This window comes from Rhamphochromis sp. 'chilingali', assembly GCF_963969265.1.
Source record: "Rhamphochromis sp. 'chilingali' genome assembly, chromosome: 10".
Classification (NCBI taxonomy): Eukaryota; Metazoa; Chordata; class Actinopteri; order Cichliformes; family Cichlidae; genus Rhamphochromis; species Rhamphochromis sp. 'chilingali'.
The window spans coordinates 20828258-20848929 of NC_137937.1; the positions used below are offsets into that span (position 1 = coordinate 20828258).

The following is a 20672-nucleotide window of genomic DNA, read 5'->3' on the forward strand; positions in this document are numbered from 1 at the left end:
CTCTCATTTACATTGCTCGACTTTATTGCACTGACTGCCTTACCAAAATTACCACCCCACGACAGCATAATGTATCATCCTTAATGCCCAGCTTGTAGTACCAAAACAAAGCAAAGGATCCCTGACTTTTAACTTTTGAAAAGTGCTTGAGCAGGTGTGTGAAGGGATGTAAATACTTTTACAGATTAAACAAAAAAAAAATTACATATATATTTTGTAATGTATCAGAATTGCAGATGAATGTTAAGGAATGTGATTATTACTTTCATGCATTCACAGTGTTGCCTTTGCACCTGCTACTTACTGTATAGCTTAACATTCCTACCATGGAAAAGCTCACATCCTTTGACTCAGCTCTGCTGGTCACGAGCCTTTTACTTTCAAACATCCTTTGATGGGTGAAGATTGGAGGTATTGTACTCGTGCCAGGCACTAGTGTTTGCTTATTTTCTAAAAGTGTACTGTTTAGGATTGGTATTGGAGTTGGTAAAGGGAAGTTCTGTCAGTATGTTTTTCTTTTTCTTTTCAGTGGTTCATTGTAATGTCAAATCTTTGAGACAGAATTAGCAATCTTTGTTTTGTTGAATCAAATTGTTTCATTATTAATTGATTCGTTAAAGCTAAATTGTTAAAATATAGATTGAAGGTGTATTGTAATTTCTTATGATGCTACCCTTTTAATATCATGTATTTTCTGATCATACACTTCAGGTTCTAACTCTTTTACAACAAACGTCTGTTCTTTCTTAATGTCAATAAAATGTATTTGAGGTTTGTTTGTTTTTTCCTCTTCAAGCCCTTAAATGTCTTCCCTCCTTGGGTTTATACAAGCCTTACTGAAGGGATTCTGTCAGGTCATGTTTCACATCCATGAGTTTTATGTAATGTAGTTACAGATCCAAGGTATTGTGGCACTAACACCACTGACGTGGACCCGTGGTTGGTGTGGTTCAATAGGTAGCCTTTAGGGTCTTTACTCTTTTTTTTTTTTTCACCACAAAGGAATAACGGGCGGATGGAATATTGTCGTCATTTGTGTGCATTTTGACTATTTTGCTATATATACCAGAAATTGAAATTGACCCTTACAGTCAAAGCTCCGGGAAATAATGCCTCTCACCATGTACGCCACGAGACGTTTGGTTGCCGAGGCAACGCAAAACACCGTTTACGGTGAGTTTCAGAGCTCGAAATCGCTGCCGACATGATGATGTTAACTAATGGTAAATAGGTGGATAAAATATTGTGGAAAAATATGGTGCACGACGATTTACGAGTGGAGTGGATCCTACAGCGGGTGTCTGCTGGGTTTAATTTAAGGAAATGTCCCGACTGTTTCGATGAACTGCTCAGTCGGAGAGATGGAGAAGAAGAAGAGAAAATTATCCGTTATTTGAACTTCGTCTCCGAGGAAGACTCTCCATCGTGTCTTCTGTTTTTCAAAACTGTTAGAGAGGAAGAACGTGAAGTAGAAGTTCCCGTCGGTAAGTCCTGGTGCTTGTGCCCTCACTAGGGCTATCAGTCACCCGCAGGTCAGAAAGCCCAGTGTCTCTGAAAGCTAATTCAAGTTTGCAAAAGTGAATAAAGTTTCGATGAACCCGTATCCTTTTACTGTATTGCTTTTGGGTTAATGTAGGATGTTTTTACTGGTACCTTTTACCATGTTTCAGCATACTCTCAGAAAGTTTATTACTTATGTACACTCAACAAAAATATAAACGCAACACCTTTGTTACTGCTCCCATTCCCCATGGGATGGACGTAGAGACCTAAAATTCATTCCAGATACACAATATAACCATCCCTCCCAAACAGTGGTCACAAATCAGTCCAAATGTGTGGTAGTGGGCACATCTGCCATATTGAGATAATCCATCCCACCTCACAGGTGTGCCACATCAGGATGCTGATCTGACATCATGAGTAGTGCACAGGTGTACCTCAGACTGCCCACAACAAAAGGCCACCCTGGAATGTGCAGTTTTTTGCGCTATTGGGGGTCTGGGGACCCAGAACCGGTCAGTATCTGGTGTGACCACCATTTGCCTCATGCAGTGCAACACATCGTCGCATGGAGTCTATCAGATTGTCAATTGTGGCCTGTGGAATGTTGGTCCACTCCACTTCAATGGCTGTGCGAGGTTGTTGGATATTCGTGGGAACTGGTACACGCTGTCGTATACGCCGGTCAAGCACATCCCGAACATGCTCAATGGGTGACATGTCCGGTGAGTATGCTGGCCATGCAAGAACTGGGACGTTCTCAGCTGCCATCTGCCCTGAACAATGTGAACCATGATTCATCCGTGAAGCGCACACCTCTCCAACATGCCAGACGCCATCGAATGTGAGCATTTGCCCACACAAGTCTGTTACGGCGACGAGCTGGAGTCAGGTCAAGACCCCGATGAGGACGACGGGCATGCAGTTGAGCGTCCCTGAGACGGTTTCTGACAGTTTGTGCAGAAATTGTTTGGTTGTGCAAACCAATTGTTCCAGCAGCTGTCTGGGTGGCTGGTCTCAGACGATCTTGGAGGTGAACCTGCTGGATGTGGAGGTCCTGGGCTGGTGTGGTTACACGAGGTCTGCGGTGTTGAGGCCGGTTGGATGTGCTGCCATATTCTCTGAAACGCCTGTGGAGACGGCTTATGGTTGAGAAATGAACATTCAATGCACGGGCGACAGATCTGGTTGACATTCCTGCTGTCAGCATGCCAATTGCACGCTCCCTCATTGCTTGTGGCATCTGTGGCATTTTGCTGTGAGACAAAACTGCACATTCCAGGGTGGCCTTTTGTTGTGGGCAGTCTGAGGTACACCTGTGCACTACTCATGATGTCAGATCAGTATCCTGATGTGGCACACCTGTGAGGTGGGATGGATTATCTCAATATGGCAGATGTGCCCACTACCACACATTTGGACTGATTTGTGACCACTGTTTGGGAGGGATGGTTATATTGTGTATCTGGAATGAATTTTAGGTCTCTACGTCCATCCCATGGGGAATGGGAGCAAAAACAAAAGTGTTGCATTTATATTTTTGTTCAGTGTAATTTAACAACGCTGTGGACATTTGGACCGCAAGACAACATCTAACAATAATGTTTACATTACCAGAAAAGAAAACTGGAGATCCTGAGCCAGGTGGGGCAGAGAACACCACCGACTTCATTACAAATGATGATAGGGAAAGTCATGTGAGATCAAACTTTAAAACTGATATAATTATTAATGCATTATTGATTGAGAGGCTCAAGATAGTTAAGGTTTAACATATTTCTGGTTTGGTGATTTCAGAGGACTGAGATAAATCTGGTCTATCACACTGAGCTTCACGTAGCTGTCAACCAGTACCCACAGAGATTTTTGAAATCTTGTGTCTTCTACTTTCTCAGGAACACAAAGGGTGAGATGCCAGTTCCTCATCGTCATACTTAAACATGTTCAAGCCTCTTATTTGCTCTCTTTAGGGGTCACCACCCTGGATCACCTGGCTCCATTTCCCCCTATCCCTAGCATCTTCCTCTGTCACACCAACCCTCTGCACATCCTCCTTCACTCCATCCACAAATCCTCCCTGTGTTTTTGCTCTTTTCCCTCTTCCTGTCAGCTCCATATTTGACATCCTTTTCAGATTAAATCCACTATTCACTCTTCAAATTCATTCTTCTGCACATGTCCAAACCATCTGAGTTTTGCTTCTCTAACTTTATTTATCCTTCTGATGTACTTATTTCTAATCTTGTCACTTCTAATGTTCCATATAAAAAAGCAATAAACAAGATACTGTGTTGTTGTATTATAAAACAGAGACTATTGTTGAACCACTGGACATGAATGAGGTCAATATCATGATGCCCTCGCTGTTTGACATCGGCATGCATTGTGGAAACCCTCTTCAGGTGCTGCAAAGCAAACTTGCCCATGTAAGAAAAATAAGAAATACAACTGATCAGGAGCAACTTTTGTTAGTAGGACTGAAAGTTGATGTCACAGCAGCATACTAGCTTTTAATCTTATTATTGTATATGGAAAAACATCAGATTTTCTAATGAATATTTGACTGCATCTCCTCTCAGGTCTATATACCCATGCTTACTGCCAACCAAATGGCAGTAGCTGGAGCAGGTGATCAAAGTGAGGAAGTTTCTCATCAGGAGAAGATGAATGGGAAGAGTGAAGCAAATGAAACAAAGAGTTTAGTGAAGCCAAGTGGGCAATTTATTATTCGTGATGAGTTGCTCAACATAACGCATAAACATTTGGGACTGCTGAACACGACTCTCCAACACCTTCAGCTTGAAGGTTCGTTTAATTACTTGAACCAAGGGCTTGCTATTGTTAAAGGCAACTCACCATGATTTTTAATTTTTATTAGAGTATATAGATTTGCAAGCAAATGCTTTTTCTTCTCTCAGTTTCCAAGCAAGAGTATCGACTAGTACTGATAAATGTCTACAGGACATTAGTTATTTTTTATGCCCATTCACAAAAAGTGATTCAGTCTAAAAGCATTCTACATGTCACAGATGGGATTTTACTGCACATTCCTGAGCTGGAGTTGGAAGACCTGCCTTCGAATCCAGAGATGGTAGAAAGCTTGGAGCAGTGCTTGATGAACTGGCAAACGCAAATAACCATTGTTATTGAGGAGCAGAAAAACAAAAAACCACAGGTTTGTAATTGTAATTTCGTGTTCTGAGATTCAGTCCAGGAACTAAAGCAGGAGAAATAATTTTTCTGCTAAATTTATGCAATATTGTCAAGAATTTAAGAAATACCCATCGACCTAAAAGGAAAACTTTCAGTTAAAGAATGTCTCAACTGCACCTGGTGACATGCAGTCGCTAGACTCAATCATTCACTCTCCATTTTCCTCCAGGCGCCTGGTCCTTTGGCTGAGATAGCACTTTGGCAGGAACGTGCGTCTGTCCTTAATGCTCTGAGTGAACAGCTTAATCATGCTGCAGTAGGGAAGATCGTGGAGGTGATGACCAAAGCAGGTGCAGGCATTGTTCTTACACTGGAGGGAGCGATTGCTGAACTTACTAAATACCGTTTGGAGTCAGATGAGAATTTACGCTTCCTCAAGACACTAGAAAGGCATTTCATGGTAAGAACATTATTGCTGACTATAAAAAAAAAAAGGTAGTTACATGAAACTAAAAGGTTCCATGAATCTATAAATTTTTTGCAAGGACAAAAGGAAAAGGAATCAAAAGAATGATTGTGGATCTGTTGTGTTAACTTCTCCTTCACTTTTATCAAAGCTACCATTGTCTGTTTCAGAATCTGGCTACTGGAGCAAATTTTGGTGTGATCTTGGAGACCATCCCTCCTTTAATGGAGAGCCTGCAAATTGTATGGATGATCTCCTACCACTATAACACGAACGATTGTATGGTCCCCTTAATGGAGCGAATTGCCTGGCAGCTGTGTGAACGTGTGACTCAAGCCATAGATGTCCACACGCTGTTCAAGTATATGTGGACCCATTTACATATTCTGAGACTTTTTAATTTATAGTAAAACCAAATTTATTGTTCAGTAGTCAAACAGAATCATTTATTCAAATGTGATGTTTTCTTGTGTCAGTATAATAGTGTGTTGTGCCTTAAACAGAAACAACAGGGGAGTTGCCAAATCCAAGGTCTACGAAGCTAAGCAGGTTTTAAGTCAGTGGAAGACATCCTACTTTGAGAGGCGTGCTGAAATTGAGCAATTGAGCAAGGCTTCACGTTGGGAGTTTGACCGTAAGAAACTGTTTGAGAAGACTGATTACATGGCTTCTATCTGCCAGGATCTGTACAATGTTTTGCAGGTTGGTGTGAATATTTATATGTATAAAATACATATATAATTCATAAATACTGACCTCTCACACAATATCTGAAGATTTGAATGTGTAAAATAAACTTCAGATTTTTATTTCTCATGTGTTTGTGTTGGGTAGATTTTGGAGGAGTTTTACAATATCTTTGGCCCAGAGCTATTGAGTGTGACAGGTGACACAAAACACATTGATGAAGTGCACCGCACAGTGGAAAATCTGGTTGTGCCCCTTGAGGAGGCCGTTTTTAGTCCTTTCAACATCTCTAAGATGAGCAGCTGGAAAATGATCATGCAAGACTTCAACACGGCAGTTCAGGTGGGTTTCAGATATTGCAGAAGCTGTTTGGTTGTTCTAAATGCACAAAGTAATTAAACAGCTTGGACAAATATAACTGTGCAATATTTCAAGCTGAATGCGTGTGTCTGTTTAGGCTATTGAGGCAGAAGCGATGCACTTTATTGATGAGTCTTTTAAGACACTGCACTCTTCAACTGATGCCTTTGACATGCTGCTGAAGTTTAAACACATTCGCACCAGAGAGGTCATCAGTAACCATCTGATGAAAAAGCTTGACGATATCTTGGAGCAGTACTGCAAGGAGGTAATATGCTATTGAATAAAACATGCTGGCATCTATTTAACATTAAAGTTACTGTTAAAATCATTTTGAAGCTTCAGCTGAGGAACAGTCCACCCAAGACAATGTGACTTAAGTTGGTGAGCATGTGTGTATAAAATAATGCTACAGCTAACTAAAATCTACTAACAAATGACATTTATTCTTTATACCTTTGATCTGTCAAGCTTTGGCTAACTTATCCTTATAAAATCTCGACGTAAACATTTCATAAAGGTAAATACTAAAGTTTTGTAATTTATGTGAGTGACACGTCATTTTGTTGGTGTGGTTGTAGGTGGACAGGACATGGGAAATTTTTGAGACAATGAAAGACAAACCACCGTTAAATAAGAATGAGCCTCCTGTGGCTGGGGCAATCAGATGGGCACGATTTCTATTCCATCGCATCAAATATGCCATCCTCCCCTTCTTGAAAGTGCCGGAGATGTTGGACTGTGAAAAGAACAAAGTGGTGAGTTATTTCAAAACGCTTTATGTCACCATTAATGTTAAACTGTTTATACACTAAAATGCTTTTTAAAACAACTTTCTGTGATTTTCTTTCTTTCTTTTTCTTTTCTTTCTGCTGTAGTTTGCTCAGGCCAGAGAGAAGTATGTAGAAGTGGCAGAGCAGCTGAAGGACTATGAGGCAGCAAAATATGAAAGCTGGATGGCGGAGACAGAACATAATTTGCCTTTGCTAATGAAAAAACCCATTTTGGCCATGGTTACCAGTAAAAACTCAACTCAAACAGAACTAGTATGTGTCTTTTGCTATTTCCTCATAACTGTTGTATCTTATATTGTGTGTTTGTGAAGGTTCTCTTATATTGTGTGTTAAGACTCTCTAAAATTCCCTGCATTTTTCTCACTTTAAGGACGTCCCGCCACCTGAAAGTTGCACACCAAAGGGTTTGCGATACATTGTGAACTTTGCTCCGGAGATCAAAGAAATAATTTCTGAGGCTTACAGTCTTGAAGCCCTGGGCTACACTGTGCCTGATCTAGCTCAAAATGTTGCACTTCAGGAAAACAAATTCATCAGGTGATGAGACTCACCCGTAACTGACTAGAAAACTCAAAAACCAGTACTTGATCTCCTTTCTCTCTTGAACTGTTTCGTCCTTCATCTTAGGTATGTCAGTGATCTGAGCAAGCTTATCAACCGCTATCACTCTGCATTGGACAGTTTGAATGAAGCACATGTCGTCATGCTGGCTCCACATATAAAAGTAGTCAGAAAAGGCATCAGTTTGGGATTCAAAAGACTCAACTGGAATTCCTTGGGTACTATTCATACAAAGGCTGACATCTCTGTTTATGCTTGCTGTCAGATGAAATTACTTTTGTATAAAACTGAAATCTGCTAATGTTTGGTTTTAGGCATCCAAGATTTCATCAACCAAAGCCTTCAGACTGTAACTAAGTTTGAGTTTGTCGTCAATCAGATTCATGAACATGAGAAGGCTATTGATTCTAAGTTGCAGTCCATGATGATGGCCAACTTACTGAAATTTCCATCACCAGATGCCTCAAACGACTTACCAGGTAGATGTATTAGAAGTATACTATTAGTTTACTGGAAATAAAGAATTTGTGCATACATTATTTTAATAGTTTCATATTTTTTCCTAAGCTATTAAGGGGTTCTGTGAACACATTGAGCGAGAGCGAGTCAAAACTGTGACGATGCTTGCCAAGAAGTATGCTGACATTGGAGTCCTTATAACTAGAATAGAACAGCTGAGTGTGGAAACCAGCACTGGCAGAGCCAAATGTATGGTAGATTATTACCAACACTGGGAACACAGAATACTGGACACTCTTACAAAGATGGTGCAAAGGTAATGAGTAATGGTTTTGAGCCTGCATAGATTGTGAGTGGTAATAATCACCACATTTCTAACAAGTAGAATGCTGTTAGTCTTAACCATTGCAACATCTGTCATGTTTGTTTTCATATTCAGAAACATTCAGGCCTTTAATATAACGCTGATGGGAGATAAAGCTCTTTTTCAAATCACCGCCATCCTGTCTGCACCTAAGATTGTGTTGCAGCCCCAAAGCAACGAGATCTACCGCCTGCTCGTGCAGTGTATCACAGACTGTGTAGTTAGCACCAAGGTGGGCTCATCACAGTGTTTTGTTTAGTCTTTTTGTCGCTGCATTAAAAAAATAAATGATTTTCAATTTACCACTAATAATATATCTTAACTTTGGATTTATTTTTGTGTTCAAGCAATTTGTGCGTTGGATGCATGGGACCTGCATTAAGTGCCCTCCACAACATGTGGGTGCTGAAGATAAGCTGGTGACATTTAATTTCTACAGTGACGTGTCCCAGCTTCCTCAGATCAAGGAGAGCTGTGTAACTGTATCTCAGAACATCCAGCGTCTGCTTTTCTCCATCGATCAGTACCTTTACCACTGGAAGCGCTATCGGGTTCTTTGGGAAAAGAACAGAACCATTGTCAATGAAAAGTTTGCTGCAAGGAAGCCGTCCTTTGTCATGTATGATTATAAGCTGCAGTCCCTTGCTCGTATCAAGCAGGAAGTGATGCTCGAGCCTCAGTTTAAGAATGAGCACAGCGTATGCCTAAACCTGGAGCTTCTGGCCCACACTGTGAGCGAAATTGCTGAAGCCTGGATCAGTTCACTTGGTAGCTTACTCAACAAGCCTGCTAAAGAGGACATCTTTAACTTGAGAGATGAATTCATGGTAGTTAATCATAATACACAGTTTGTGTTTACAGTCTTTATCCTAAATATTCTTTGGCTTTTATGTGATTTATCTTTTTTGTGATTATTTTGTACAAAAGCAACTGTCTAAGAAGCTGAAACAGAGTCCTGACACTTTTGACGACCTGAAGTCTGTCCTTGGCACCATCTCAGCCATCAAGAACATGTCATTAGAAGTGGAGATGAGAATCACAGATATCCAGGAACAATACAGAACACTGGCCATGTATAAAGTGGAGGTACTGTGTCTTTTTACAGAGAGAGAGTGTGTGATCAGTTTGTCTGTCTGTTAGCAGTCTGTGCAACTCACTTTTAATTTTTTCAGTATGACTCCCTAGAATGTCACAATGATGCCATAATATTTTACAAAATCACACACTGCAGGGATATATTTTAAAATCTCAAGTTTTATAACTTATAGAAGCCAAAGACTTCAGTCATTTCTGTTCCAATCACATGGGTGGAAATAGGAAAATGTTCAATTTTAGTATGTAATGCTTCAAGGTTATGGGTTAAAGGTCAGGGTTCTGCAAATTAGGAAAAAGTTTATTTGAGTTCGGATCATATAGTTCTTTAAACTAAAAAAACATTTATTTCAATATAACATTATATGAATTCACAATGAAAAAACAAAACAAAAAATACTACACTAGTTTTCCATATTAATATTGATATCAGCACAAATGATCTATGAAAGCAATGCCGGTGACATTATTGGGGATTTCTATATTACCGATACTAACATCAGCATGGAGTAATAAAAAGAAAATAAAACATCAACATTTCTTTGTATAGCCCTTGCCCTTTGGGGGGAGGCTCTGAGTGCTCTTGTATAAAACCTCAAAAGTGATCTTGTTTCCCATTTTAAAAAGTTTATGTCTTATGTGCTTTAGGCAGGTGAGGATGAATGGGAGCTGGTGGCCTGCATTGGCCAGATGTGGAGTGACCTTTTCATAGAAGCCAGACAAGTAGACCGAAGTCTGAAAGACATCAAGAAATCATTTACTGTGGTAAGATATCAATCCCATACAATGTTCTTAAACCTAAAAATAAACAGAAATGTTCTTGTCTTACATTTATGATTGCCACACTTGTCTCCCATCCACACACCCAAAGATCACAAAGGAGAATATCGAAGAGTTCAAACAGGAGTTGTCTGTGTTTGCCGAAAGCTTCAACATGCATGGTCCTGGAGCTGTAGGAGATGATTTGGAGAAAGGTACTTGGGCACTTAGATGAATGCTGCTGTTGCTGAGTAGAGAATAGTAGTGCATGGTAAATGTTGAAATGTAGTGGAGCAACAAGCCCGTGTCACTTTTATTTTTGCAGGACTGGCCATTATGGGAAAATACGAGGCAGATCTTGCAAAGATTGTAGCAGGTCAACAGGAAATAACTAATGCTGAAAAGCTGCTGGACTTGTCAGTCACCACTTTCCCAGAAGTTCTGAGCATAAAGAATGACATGAATGGCTTGAGACAGATATATGATATATATAAAGCTCAGCAGGTGGGATATGCTTGTAAAACACCAGTGCATAATACACATAAATGTGATCATTAAATTTTTTTTAAATTTTTATATATATATATATATATGCTTGTCCTGTCATCTTGCAGGATGCAAAGACACAGTGGTCTCAGACCTTGTGGATAGATTTAGACATCCAGCTGCTACAACAGGGCATTGAGGGTTTCATCAAACGCTTAAGGCTGCTGCCCAAAGAAGTGCGGGCCATGCCTGTGGCCTTTTTCCTAGACGGACGCATGAAGGAGTTCAGAGAGTCTCTGCCTCTTTTACTGGACCTGAAGAATGAGGCCCTCAGAGACAGGTCTGTCTCAAGATTGATACTAGTGAGAAACCAGAATGAATATAATACCCCCCCCCCCCCCCCCCCCCCCCAAAATTTACAGTTAATAACGTAGCTGGATTTGTTTTATTGTCACTTAGGTTTAAATTTATTGCTCCTAGCGGATTGTTCTGCAATACGCATAATATTGACAATAAGTAGAGTATTAAATACTCTACTTATTTAGATGTAAACTTTTGAATTCACGTGTTCAAATTATCTATGTCCAGATAAAACAAAAAAACTGAGAATAAAAATGTCTTTATATTCAAGGCACTGGAAGGAACTGATGGAAAGGACTGGCACCAGCTTTGAGATCAACCCTGAAAGCTTCACACTGGAGAACATGTTTGCTATGGAGTTGCACAAATATGCAGATGTCATAGGCGACATCGTCACCTCAGCTGTAAAAGAGCTTGGTATTGAGAAGGCAGGTTCTCTCTTTTTTAAAAACATTCTCAAAATGGAATAATCTGCCAGTTCTATCAGTTCATCAGGGAAATGACAGTTACTTCTAAAACATGTTATCTGTATCTGGTTCCAGGGAGTAAAAGGAGTGGTAGAGACCTGGGAAAACATGAAGTTCAATGTTCAGCCCTATTTCAAAGGCACTCAGGAACGTGGCTCCATTCTGGGTGCGGTGGATGAGATCTCACTGAATGTGGACAATGATGTCATGAACTTACAGAGCATGGCTGGCAGCCGCTTTGTTGGACCCTTCCTTGGTACCATACAGCAGTGGGAAAAAAATCTGTCTGTTATTTCTGAGACTATTGAGGTGAGTAAGACTGGCCAAATTTTCCTTCACCCTTAGGCTGATCCACAAAATACTTATAGGAAAAAAAATACGTCTTTCACAGGTCTGGTTGCTCGTGCAGAGAAAATGGATGTACTTGGAGAGCATATTTATAGGAGGAGACATTCGCTTGCAGTTACCTGAGGAAGCAAAGAAATTTGATAACATTGACAAAAGGTTTAAAGACGTAAGTGTTGCTATAATATTGGTCTTAAAAAATTAAAGTACTTTCTTCTAGACTTGTCAAAATTACATCTCTCTTTGTTTGTGTAGATAATGAATGACACAGTGAGGAATCCAAACATTAAGCGCTGTTGCCTGGTTCCCAACCGGCTAACAGACCTGCAGGCCCTGAGTGACGGTTTAGAGAGATGCCAGAAGAGTCTTAATGATTACCTGGACTCAAAGCGACATGCATTTCCTCGCTTCTTCTTCATCTCTGATGATGAACTGCTCAGCATTCTGGGGAGTAGTGACCATACCTGTGTCCAGGAACATATGATCAAGGTATTTGGCAAGTACAAGCGATGGTGGAGTGGTAGACAAGACCTTAATTTTTCAAAGTATAGATAGGGAGGCTCATTGTTTCCAATGTGTGTTTTTTCTTTTGTCTCACAAGATGTATGACAACATAGCATCTCTGAGATTTGACGTGGATAGCAATGGAGAGACAGTAGTTGGAGCCATGGTGTCTGCTGAGGGTGAGGTGATGGAACTAAGACAGCCTGTCGCAGTGGAGGGCAGGGTGGAGGAGTGGATGATGGGGGTGCTACTGGAGATGAGGAAGACTAACAGGCTCATCACAAAGGAAGCGATCTTCCACTACTGTGAAGACCGGAGTAGGTATGTGTAAATAACATGCACCAGAGAAAGAAACCGCTTGTGTTGTTATTTTTTATTTTTTTGAATATTTTCGTACTAGCCAGGGGTTTTTTAGTCCTCATCAATCAAAATGTTTGTTTCGAAACACACAAGGTCATTTCTGATGGTTGGCATGTCTTTGTCTTGAGCAAACTCTACAATACCAAGGTGATACTGGCCAATGTATATGCCCCCAATGTGGATAATATTGAGTGCATTTTCTCTTTATTGCCTGATCCGAGCTCATACTCTCTAATACAGGGTGGGGATCTTAACTGTTGGCTCCCCAACCCCATAACTTTAAGTAAATCTCCATCGTTTGTTCAGTCCTGTCTGTCTAATTGTGGTGTCTTTGACACCTGGCACTGTCTCAGTCCAAACTCAATTTTCTCACAGGTCCACCATACCTATTTTAGGATTGATTATTTTATTATTGATAATCAGTGGCTTTCATCGGTCCGCCCCTGTGACTACCAGAGCATAGTGGTGTAGGATCATAATTTTATAAAATTCAGCGAAAAAACAACAACAATCTTTTGTGTTTCAAACGAATACTACAAATGAATCTTCTAACCTGATTATTTGGGATACATGAAAGACGTTTCTGAGATAGCAAATAATTTCTTATTCAGCAAACATGAAAAGGCCAATACAGAGCAACTTGAATTACCCAACCAAATTAAAGAAATGCTGTATTTTCCCTCCACTGAGACCTGTGGGTATGTCCCCTCCTTACATGCGGAGAAGGCATTTGACTGTGTGTAGTGGGAGTATCTATTGTTACAAAAATTCTACTTTGGACCTAAATTTATTTATTGGATAAAATTGCTATATTTCTTCCCTAAAGCCTCAGTCCTTTTGAACTTCCAACGGTTACAGCCCACCAACCTCCAACAATGAACCTTGGCAAGGGTGTCCTTAAGCCCACTACTACTCTTTGATTTTGCTATAGAACCATTGGCTATCACACTCTGAAGCTATGCAGATGCCTCAGAGATTTGGAGGAGAGGAGTTGTGCATAAAGATCTCCTGGTCTTCCTAGTGGATCTATACCTTCTATGTTGTCAATTATCATTCAGTTTGGCCAGGACACATTTGGAACTTACATAAAAGTGAACTCTTCTGGGTAAATGGAGGAGAGTCTGGGCCAGGATACTCAAACTTCCCATTTAAAATAGCAGAAAACCAATTCACATATCTGGGCAAAACTGTTACAAGGAAGTACAAATTTTCTTACTTCACTAAATAATACAAAACAGTTTCTGACACAGTGGTCCCCCCTCAGCTAAAACTCTGTTAAAATGAACGCTCTTATTCAATTAGCAATAACAGCTAATCGTTCCACCTGGTGTGGAAATATTTAGCAAAGTTCCATCGCTACTCTTTAAGTTTCAACAAGGAAGGGATTCTCTTTTTCTCTCTCTCTCTCTCTCTCTCTCTTTAAATATATAATTTATTTATGTATGTGGATCGTCATTTATTTATATGTATATAATTATATAGAATATATACATATAATTCTATTCTTATTCTATATTATTTATTCTACATATATTTCTCTTTTTACGTAATCCAGCTTGAGGATGGGGTTAATTTTTGGGAAAGTTGTGGAGCATAGAATTGCACACTTTACCTTAACTATGTTACCTCAACAATAATCAAGTCTAGTTTTGTTCATTCTTAGAATTGAAGACCACTTTGCATTCAATGCTTTTTTGGATTTCTTTCTTTTTTTCCCTTCACAAGCTCTGCAATGTTGTCTTTTCTATTGTGTTTGTTATAAATGTGTGCAAATGTTCTGTTTGGTTAAACTTAATAAAAATATCTTTGAGAAAAAAAGTTTTTGATATTCGCTAAGAGGCACAGTGATGACACGTTTGTGACCGAAAGAAGTGCCTGAGTGTTTTTGTCAATGTCTGCGTGTGCAAGTCTGGCCCTCAGGTAATCTGTCATTGCAATGTTTTACAGGGTGGATTGGATGTTGCTGTACCAGGGCATGGTTGTACTAGCTGCTAACCAAGTTTGGTGGACCTGGGAGTTAGAGGATGTCTTTAAAAATGTGAAGAAAGGAAAGAAGCATGCACTTAAGAACTATGCTGAGAAAATGCACAAACAGATTGATGAGCTGGTGTCACGCATTATTCAGCCTTTGAAGAAAAATGACAGACGAAAGCTCAACACTGTGCTCATCATTGATGTCCACGCAAGAGACATAGTGGACAGCTTTGTGCTAAAAAGGTAAACTTGACTTTTGCAGGTTTGAACATTTGTTTGTGGCAGTGTGTTTTAAATAGTGAAAATAATAAAAGAACGACATTTAAAGTTCAGTTTCCTTCCAGCATAATGGATGCACAAGAATTTGAATGGGAAAGCCAGCTGAGATTTTACTGGGTCCGGGAAGATGACAACTTATTTGTGCGCCAGTGCAGTGCATCTTTCTCCTATGGCTACGAATACATGGGGTTGAATGGGCGGTTGGTTATAACCCCACTGACAGACCGGATCTACCTCACTCTCACACAGGTCTGGGATATAAGCAAATTTTTAATACCTAAGCATGTACATTTTTTCGACTAAAACATGCCTGTCCATGTGTATTTGGGATGAAGGCACTGTCCATGTACTTGGGTGGAGCTCCTGCTGGACCTGCTGGTACAGGAAAGACAGAGTCCACCAAGGATCTGGCTAAGGCTTTGGGCCTGCTCTGTGTTGTTACAAACTGTGGTGAGGGCATGGACTACTTGGTAAGAAGCTTTTCTGGGATTTAAAAAAGTGCAGTCATCACTTGTCATCACTCTAGCTTTTTACGTGAATGTCCTCTCCCTTTGTGTCCAGGCAGTGGGCAAGATCTTGTCTGGCCTTGCACAGTGCGGAGCTTGGGGCTGCTTTGATGAGTTCAATCGTATCGATGCCTCAGTGTTGTCAGTGATCTCCTCCCAAATCCAGACTATCCGCAATGCTCTCATTCTACACCTTAACAGGTTTTATGTAAGTCTGTTTAGTTATGTGGGACCAGCAGTGTTGGTCAAGTTACTTGAAAAAAGTAATCAGTAACTAATTACTGATTACTTCCCCCCAAAAGTAATCCCATTACTTTACTGATTACTATTTTCAAAAGTAATTAATTACTTAGTTACTTAGTTACTTTTTAAAAACACGATTTACAACCTGAAGAGGTGATAAAGCGATAGATCTTTCAGCCCAATTCTACTTTTTCTACATAATCCATCATACAAAATGTAATCAAATGGAAAAGTCTCTTTTTTTAACTTGTTTTATCAGTTTTAATCTTTTAACTTTATGCATCAAGCAAAAATTTAATTATATGCAACATTCCCTGACTTGAATAAATTAGTTTAACATTTAAACCTATTTTCTGCACATTCCAGCACATAAAATAAAATATTTTTTGTGTTTACACTCACTCTTTCAAATAGATGCAAGTAAAACACAGGAGAACATAAATAAAGTCAAAGACTCAGCGGTGCTGTTGCTCTATTTTCACCTGTAAAGCAGGACTGCGGTAGGCGGAGGTTTACCCTGGTGCAGGTGTGCCGCGGTCAGTTGAAGAATCCGCGACTTCCTCTGTGAGTTTCCCATTACGTCATGGCGCACTCGGTGCTTGCTTGGAAGTTTAGGGTTTTTTTTCGCTGTAAAAAGAAGTTTTCTTCCCACGCACAATGGACGCTAATGTTTTTGTCACTTTTTATGGAATCAAACTCAAAGTAAGGTCAGTACTTCCACGCTTTAAACGCTGCACGCTCATACTCTCTCCCACAATCGATATGTGATCCATTGTTGATCTGCAGACAGCTGTTGTCACTAACGGCGCACTCGCTTACGTCACTGTGTGAGACATTCTCGCAAAAAATCACGGTTTTAGTAATGCAGTAACGCAGCGTTCCTACGGGAAAGTAACGGTAATCTAATTACCGTTTTTGCAATAGTAATCCCTTATTTTACTCGTTACTTGAAAAAAGTAATCAGATTACAGTAACATGTTACAAGTAACGCGTTACTGCCCATCTCTGGGGACCAGTAATAAATATATATTTTTCATGTATGCATTATATATGTATTACACCTAAACACTTTCCATCTCCCTATACGCATCAGTTTGAAGGGCAAGAGATCAACTTGGATGACCGCATAGGAATTTTCATCACTATGAACCCTGGTTATGCAGGACGTACAGAGCTGCCTGAATCCGTCAAAGCTCTCTTCAGGCCTGTGGTGGTCATTGTGCCGGACCTGCAGCAGATTTGCGAGATTATGCTCTTCTCTGAGGGTTTCCTAATGGCCAAGGTACCACATGCACCCATGAACTTGCATTTGATTTCATTTGCACATGCTGTCAGCTGTACTGCAAGAAATGCATCATAAACTATGTACACGCACAGGTTATATTGTATTACTTTATATTGTTAAATAGTACAAAAAATGCATATGAAAATAGATAACTTGGAGATTTTGACTTTTGACTGATAATAGTGTTATTAATGTGTCTCTACTTCTGTTCTTTTCAGGTGCTGGCAAAGAAAATGACCGTACTTTATAAGCTGGCTCGTGAACAGCTGTCCAAGCAGTCTCATTATGACTTCGGCCTGCGCGCTCTCAAGTCTGTCCTAGTGATGGCAGGAGAGCTGAAGAGAAGCTCACCTGAGCTGAGCGAGGTACAGAAAAATAACAAATAAAACTTTTTCTTTTTCTTTTTTTTTAAATTGACAGAAAACCAAGTTGCTATTTGTGACTTCTCAGGTAAAAGTTGAAGGTTGATTTATCCTAGGAATATGTTGGACATTTGTAAAGGTTACCAAATGCTCGATTTGTCCTGTATCATCCAAAATTTCTTTTTTTAAGATGACACAGAGAATGTAAGATAGAGGTGCAAATCTTATATTTGTTTATCAATAGTTTAATTCTTATTATTTTACACAAAAGTTGGAGCTGTTATTTGTACTGAAAACTGTCCTTCATTAAACTATTGTTACATAGCCCCCATGTTCAAAAAATATTTGTGTGCAACAATTTTATAGGTTCGTTTTTTATTTTTTCAGTATTTTCAATACTGAAATATTATGAAGTTGATGTATAAATGCATAAATTCTTTTTCATTCATTCCGTCGTTCAGTTTATGTATTTATGTCTATCCCTCTGACAACAGGATGTGGTGTTGATGCGGGCTCTCAGGGACATGAACCTACCCAAGTTTGTGTTTGAGGATGTCCCTCTGTTCCTCGGGCTGATCTCAGACCTGTTCCCTGGGCTTGATTGCCCCCGTGTTCGCTATCCCAACTTCAATGATGCTGTGGAACAGACCCTGGAGGACAAAAAATATGTCATACTACCCAACCAGGTGCAAAGTCTCATATTTGATGTTGTCTATCAATTTCTAGCAAAGTTTTGCTGTTTAAATGTGTCAACAGTAAACTGTTGCATCCATCTGTTGTTTCAGGTGGATAAAGTGGTGCAGATGTATGAGACAATGATGACACGGCACACTACAATGATTGTGGGTCCAACAGGTGGAGGAAAATCAGTGGTGATCAACACATTATGTCAAGCTCAGACAAAGTCAGTTTAACTTTACATCGTCTCTCTGATCTTTTGTGTGAACAGTAGTAACTTTTAATCTATCTCACCATCAGAATGGGACTGCAAACCAAACTGTATCCTCTGAACCCTAAAGCCATGAGCGTGATTGAACTTTATGGTATTCTGGACCCAGACACGCGAGACTGGACTGATGGGATTCTATCCAACATCTTCCGTGACATTAACAAGCCTACTGACAAAAAAGACAGGAGGTAGACAATATTTTTAGAAGGCATGTAATCATCCATTTAGGATAACAAGAAATCATTTCTGTAAATCACCTGCTCTTTGACAAACAGGTACATCCTGTTTGATGGGGATGTGGATGCTCTGTGGGTCGAAAATATGAACTCAGTGATGGATGACAACAAGCTTCTGACTCTAGCCAATGGAGAAAGGATCCGTTTACAAAGTCACTGTGCTCTGCTGTTTGAGGTTTGTCTGAATTTCAAGATTTCTGTTAGTAGAATACAATTGCCTGGATTGTGCCTCAAAGAAAGCTTAATGTAAGAAAACTACCCACACAGGTTGGAGATCTGCAGTATGCTTCCCCAGCTACTGTTTCCCGCTGTGGAATGGTATTTGTTGATCCTAAAAACCTGCGATATACCCCATTCTGGCAAAGATGGGTGAACAGCAGACCTGATAAGGTTTGAGAAACAAAATCACTGTTTAAAATGCATACTTCTCTAGACTTTTAAATACTGTTGTCTCTTTTTTTTGTCTAGGAACAAGAAGTGCTTAATAGTCTGTTTGAGAAATATGTCCACAGCTCTATTGACATGATTGTGGATGGTGTTGTTGATGGGAAACAAGGAGAGAAACTTAAGACTGTTGTCCCCCAGACAGATCTGAATATGGTAGGATAATCTCATCCACTGTAAATGCTCCTTTGCACTTGATTGTATTTAAATAAGAAGAAATGAATGGAATTAATGGTATAGTCTCATAACCTGAACTTGAACTAACTATGCATGATATGTGTGTTTAGGTCACTCAGTTGTGCTTAACACTGGATGCACTTCTTGAGAGTGAAAACAGCACTCCCGAAGTCCTGGAGTGTTACTTTCTGGAAGCTCTGTACTGTTCACTTGGGGCTACATTGCTGGAGAGTGGTAGGATCCAGTTTGATGAGTTCATCAAAAAGCTGTCCTGCCTACCTACAGTTCATGATGAGAAAGCCCTGGCAGGGCCTGGCGAGATCCCAGGTAAAAGGGGACGATTTCTTCTTATTTTATGGTGAAAATGACCATTCATTCTCTTGGGTTTATAGTGGATTGATTAATGATTTATGGAGAAAAAAAGAACTATGATAAACCTTTTTCACAGGTATTTGTGCCAGTTTTTAAACTGTTTTACTTAATATTGTTAACGAAGTGACTTCATCCATATAGGATGCCTCCCAACCTTGTATGATTTTCACTTTGATGGAACACAGGGGAAGTGGGTTCCCTGGAATTCTCTGGTCCCCAAATACATCCACAGCCCTGAAATGAAGTTCATTGATATCCTAGGTAAAGGTCTTGTCTGTATACTGTGAAAACTGGGCAACATAGGTGTAAATACATGCATCATGAATTATACATTTCTGCCTTGGTACCTTCATTCTCTCTTTAGTGCCAACTATTGACACAACAAGAACCAGTTGGATCCTGGAGCAGATGGTGAAGATAAAGAGGCCGCTGCTACTGGTTGGAGAGTCTGGCACTTCCAAGACTGCCACTATTCATAACTTTCTGAAGAATATTAATGCAGAAACAAGTGTAAGTTGTACATCTTACTGTACACACAGTATGTACATATATTTCTTTGTCATATGGGTTTAAATGTCTTTCTTTCTGTTCCCAGAGTACTCTTGTCATCAACTTCTCCTCCAGAACAACATCATTGGATCTGCAGAGAAACCTCGAAGCCAATGTGGAGAAAAGGACTAAAGAGACCTATGGACCTCCCATGGGGAAGAGACTCCTGATCTTTATGGATGACATGAATATGCCAAAGGTACCTGTTTTAAGTAGTCTTTTATTCTTTAAAGTGCGATAGTGCTTACATGTTTGAAATGACTGTAATACACTTGTGCAGGTGGATAACTATGGCACACAGCAGCCTATTGCGCTTCTAAAGCTGCTTTTGGATCGAGGAGGCATATATGACAGAGGAAAGGAGCTTAACTTCAAAATCCTCAAGGATCTTGGCTTTATTGCTGCCATGGGAATGGCAGGAGGTGGGCGAAACGAGGTGGATCCTCGCTTCATCTCACTCTTCAGTGTCTTTAGCGTCCCCTTCCCTACAATGGAGTCCCTCCACCTTATCTACGGTTCTATTTTAAAAGGCCACACCAGAGTGAGTACCTCTTTCACATATAAATCAAAACATAT

General features: G+C 40.0%; 1 protein-coding gene across 3 annotated transcripts in view; it reads left to right on the forward strand.

Moving 5' to 3' along the window:
• Positions 1-1130: 1130 nt before the first annotated feature.
• The window catches only part of dnah10 (dynein axonemal heavy chain 10), a 31023-nt gene continuing 11481 nt past the window's right edge, over positions 1131-20672 (forward strand). The window contains exons 1-46 of one of the 3 annotated variants that reach the window (XM_080895243.1): positions 1131-1484; positions 3121-3200; positions 3301-3409; positions 3814-3929; positions 4083-4308; positions 4533-4678; positions 4886-5116; positions 5293-5483; positions 5626-5824; positions 5957-6151; positions 6267-6437; positions 6751-6927; positions 7048-7215; positions 7334-7500; positions 7591-7742; positions 7839-8003; positions 8092-8299; positions 8423-8579; positions 8695-9174; positions 9275-9433; positions 10088-10204; positions 10311-10413; positions 10524-10702; positions 10813-11024; positions 11316-11476; positions 11591-11820; positions 11903-12025; positions 12112-12345; positions 12458-12681; positions 14668-14937; positions 15039-15222; positions 15309-15443; positions 15535-15687; positions 16816-17004; positions 17226-17372; positions 17864-18055; positions 18155-18273; positions 18348-18506; positions 18594-18729; positions 18822-18944; positions 19023-19154; positions 19286-19502; positions 19689-19808; positions 19912-20057; positions 20143-20295; positions 20377-20637. In XM_080895243.1, coding sequence (XP_080751369.1) covers positions 1256-1484; positions 3121-3200; positions 3301-3409; positions 3814-3929; positions 4083-4308; positions 4533-4678; positions 4886-5116; positions 5293-5483; positions 5626-5824; positions 5957-6151; positions 6267-6437; positions 6751-6927; positions 7048-7215; positions 7334-7500; positions 7591-7742; positions 7839-8003; positions 8092-8299; positions 8423-8579; positions 8695-9174; positions 9275-9433; positions 10088-10204; positions 10311-10413; positions 10524-10702; positions 10813-11024; positions 11316-11476; positions 11591-11820; positions 11903-12025; positions 12112-12345; positions 12458-12681; positions 14668-14937; positions 15039-15222; positions 15309-15443; positions 15535-15687; positions 16816-17004; positions 17226-17372; positions 17864-18055; positions 18155-18273; positions 18348-18506; positions 18594-18729; positions 18822-18944; positions 19023-19154; positions 19286-19502; positions 19689-19808; positions 19912-20057; positions 20143-20295; positions 20377-20637 — 8145 coding nt within the window. In that variant the 5' untranslated portion in view covers positions 1131-1255. The remainder of the gene's footprint in view (positions 1485-3120; positions 3201-3300; positions 3410-3813; positions 3930-4082; positions 4309-4532; positions 4679-4885; positions 5117-5292; positions 5484-5625; positions 5825-5956; positions 6152-6266; positions 6438-6750; positions 6928-7047; positions 7216-7333; positions 7501-7590; positions 7743-7838; positions 8004-8091; positions 8300-8422; positions 8580-8694; positions 9175-9274; positions 9434-10087; positions 10205-10310; positions 10414-10523; positions 10703-10812; positions 11025-11315; positions 11477-11590; positions 11821-11902; positions 12026-12111; positions 12346-12457; positions 12682-14667; positions 14938-15038; positions 15223-15308; positions 15444-15534; positions 15688-16815; positions 17005-17225; positions 17373-17863; positions 18056-18154; positions 18274-18347; positions 18507-18593; positions 18730-18821; positions 18945-19022; positions 19155-19285; positions 19503-19688; positions 19809-19911; positions 20058-20142; positions 20296-20376; positions 20638-20672) is intronic. The other 2 variants (XM_080895244.1, XM_080895245.1) reach the window with 2 other exon arrangements.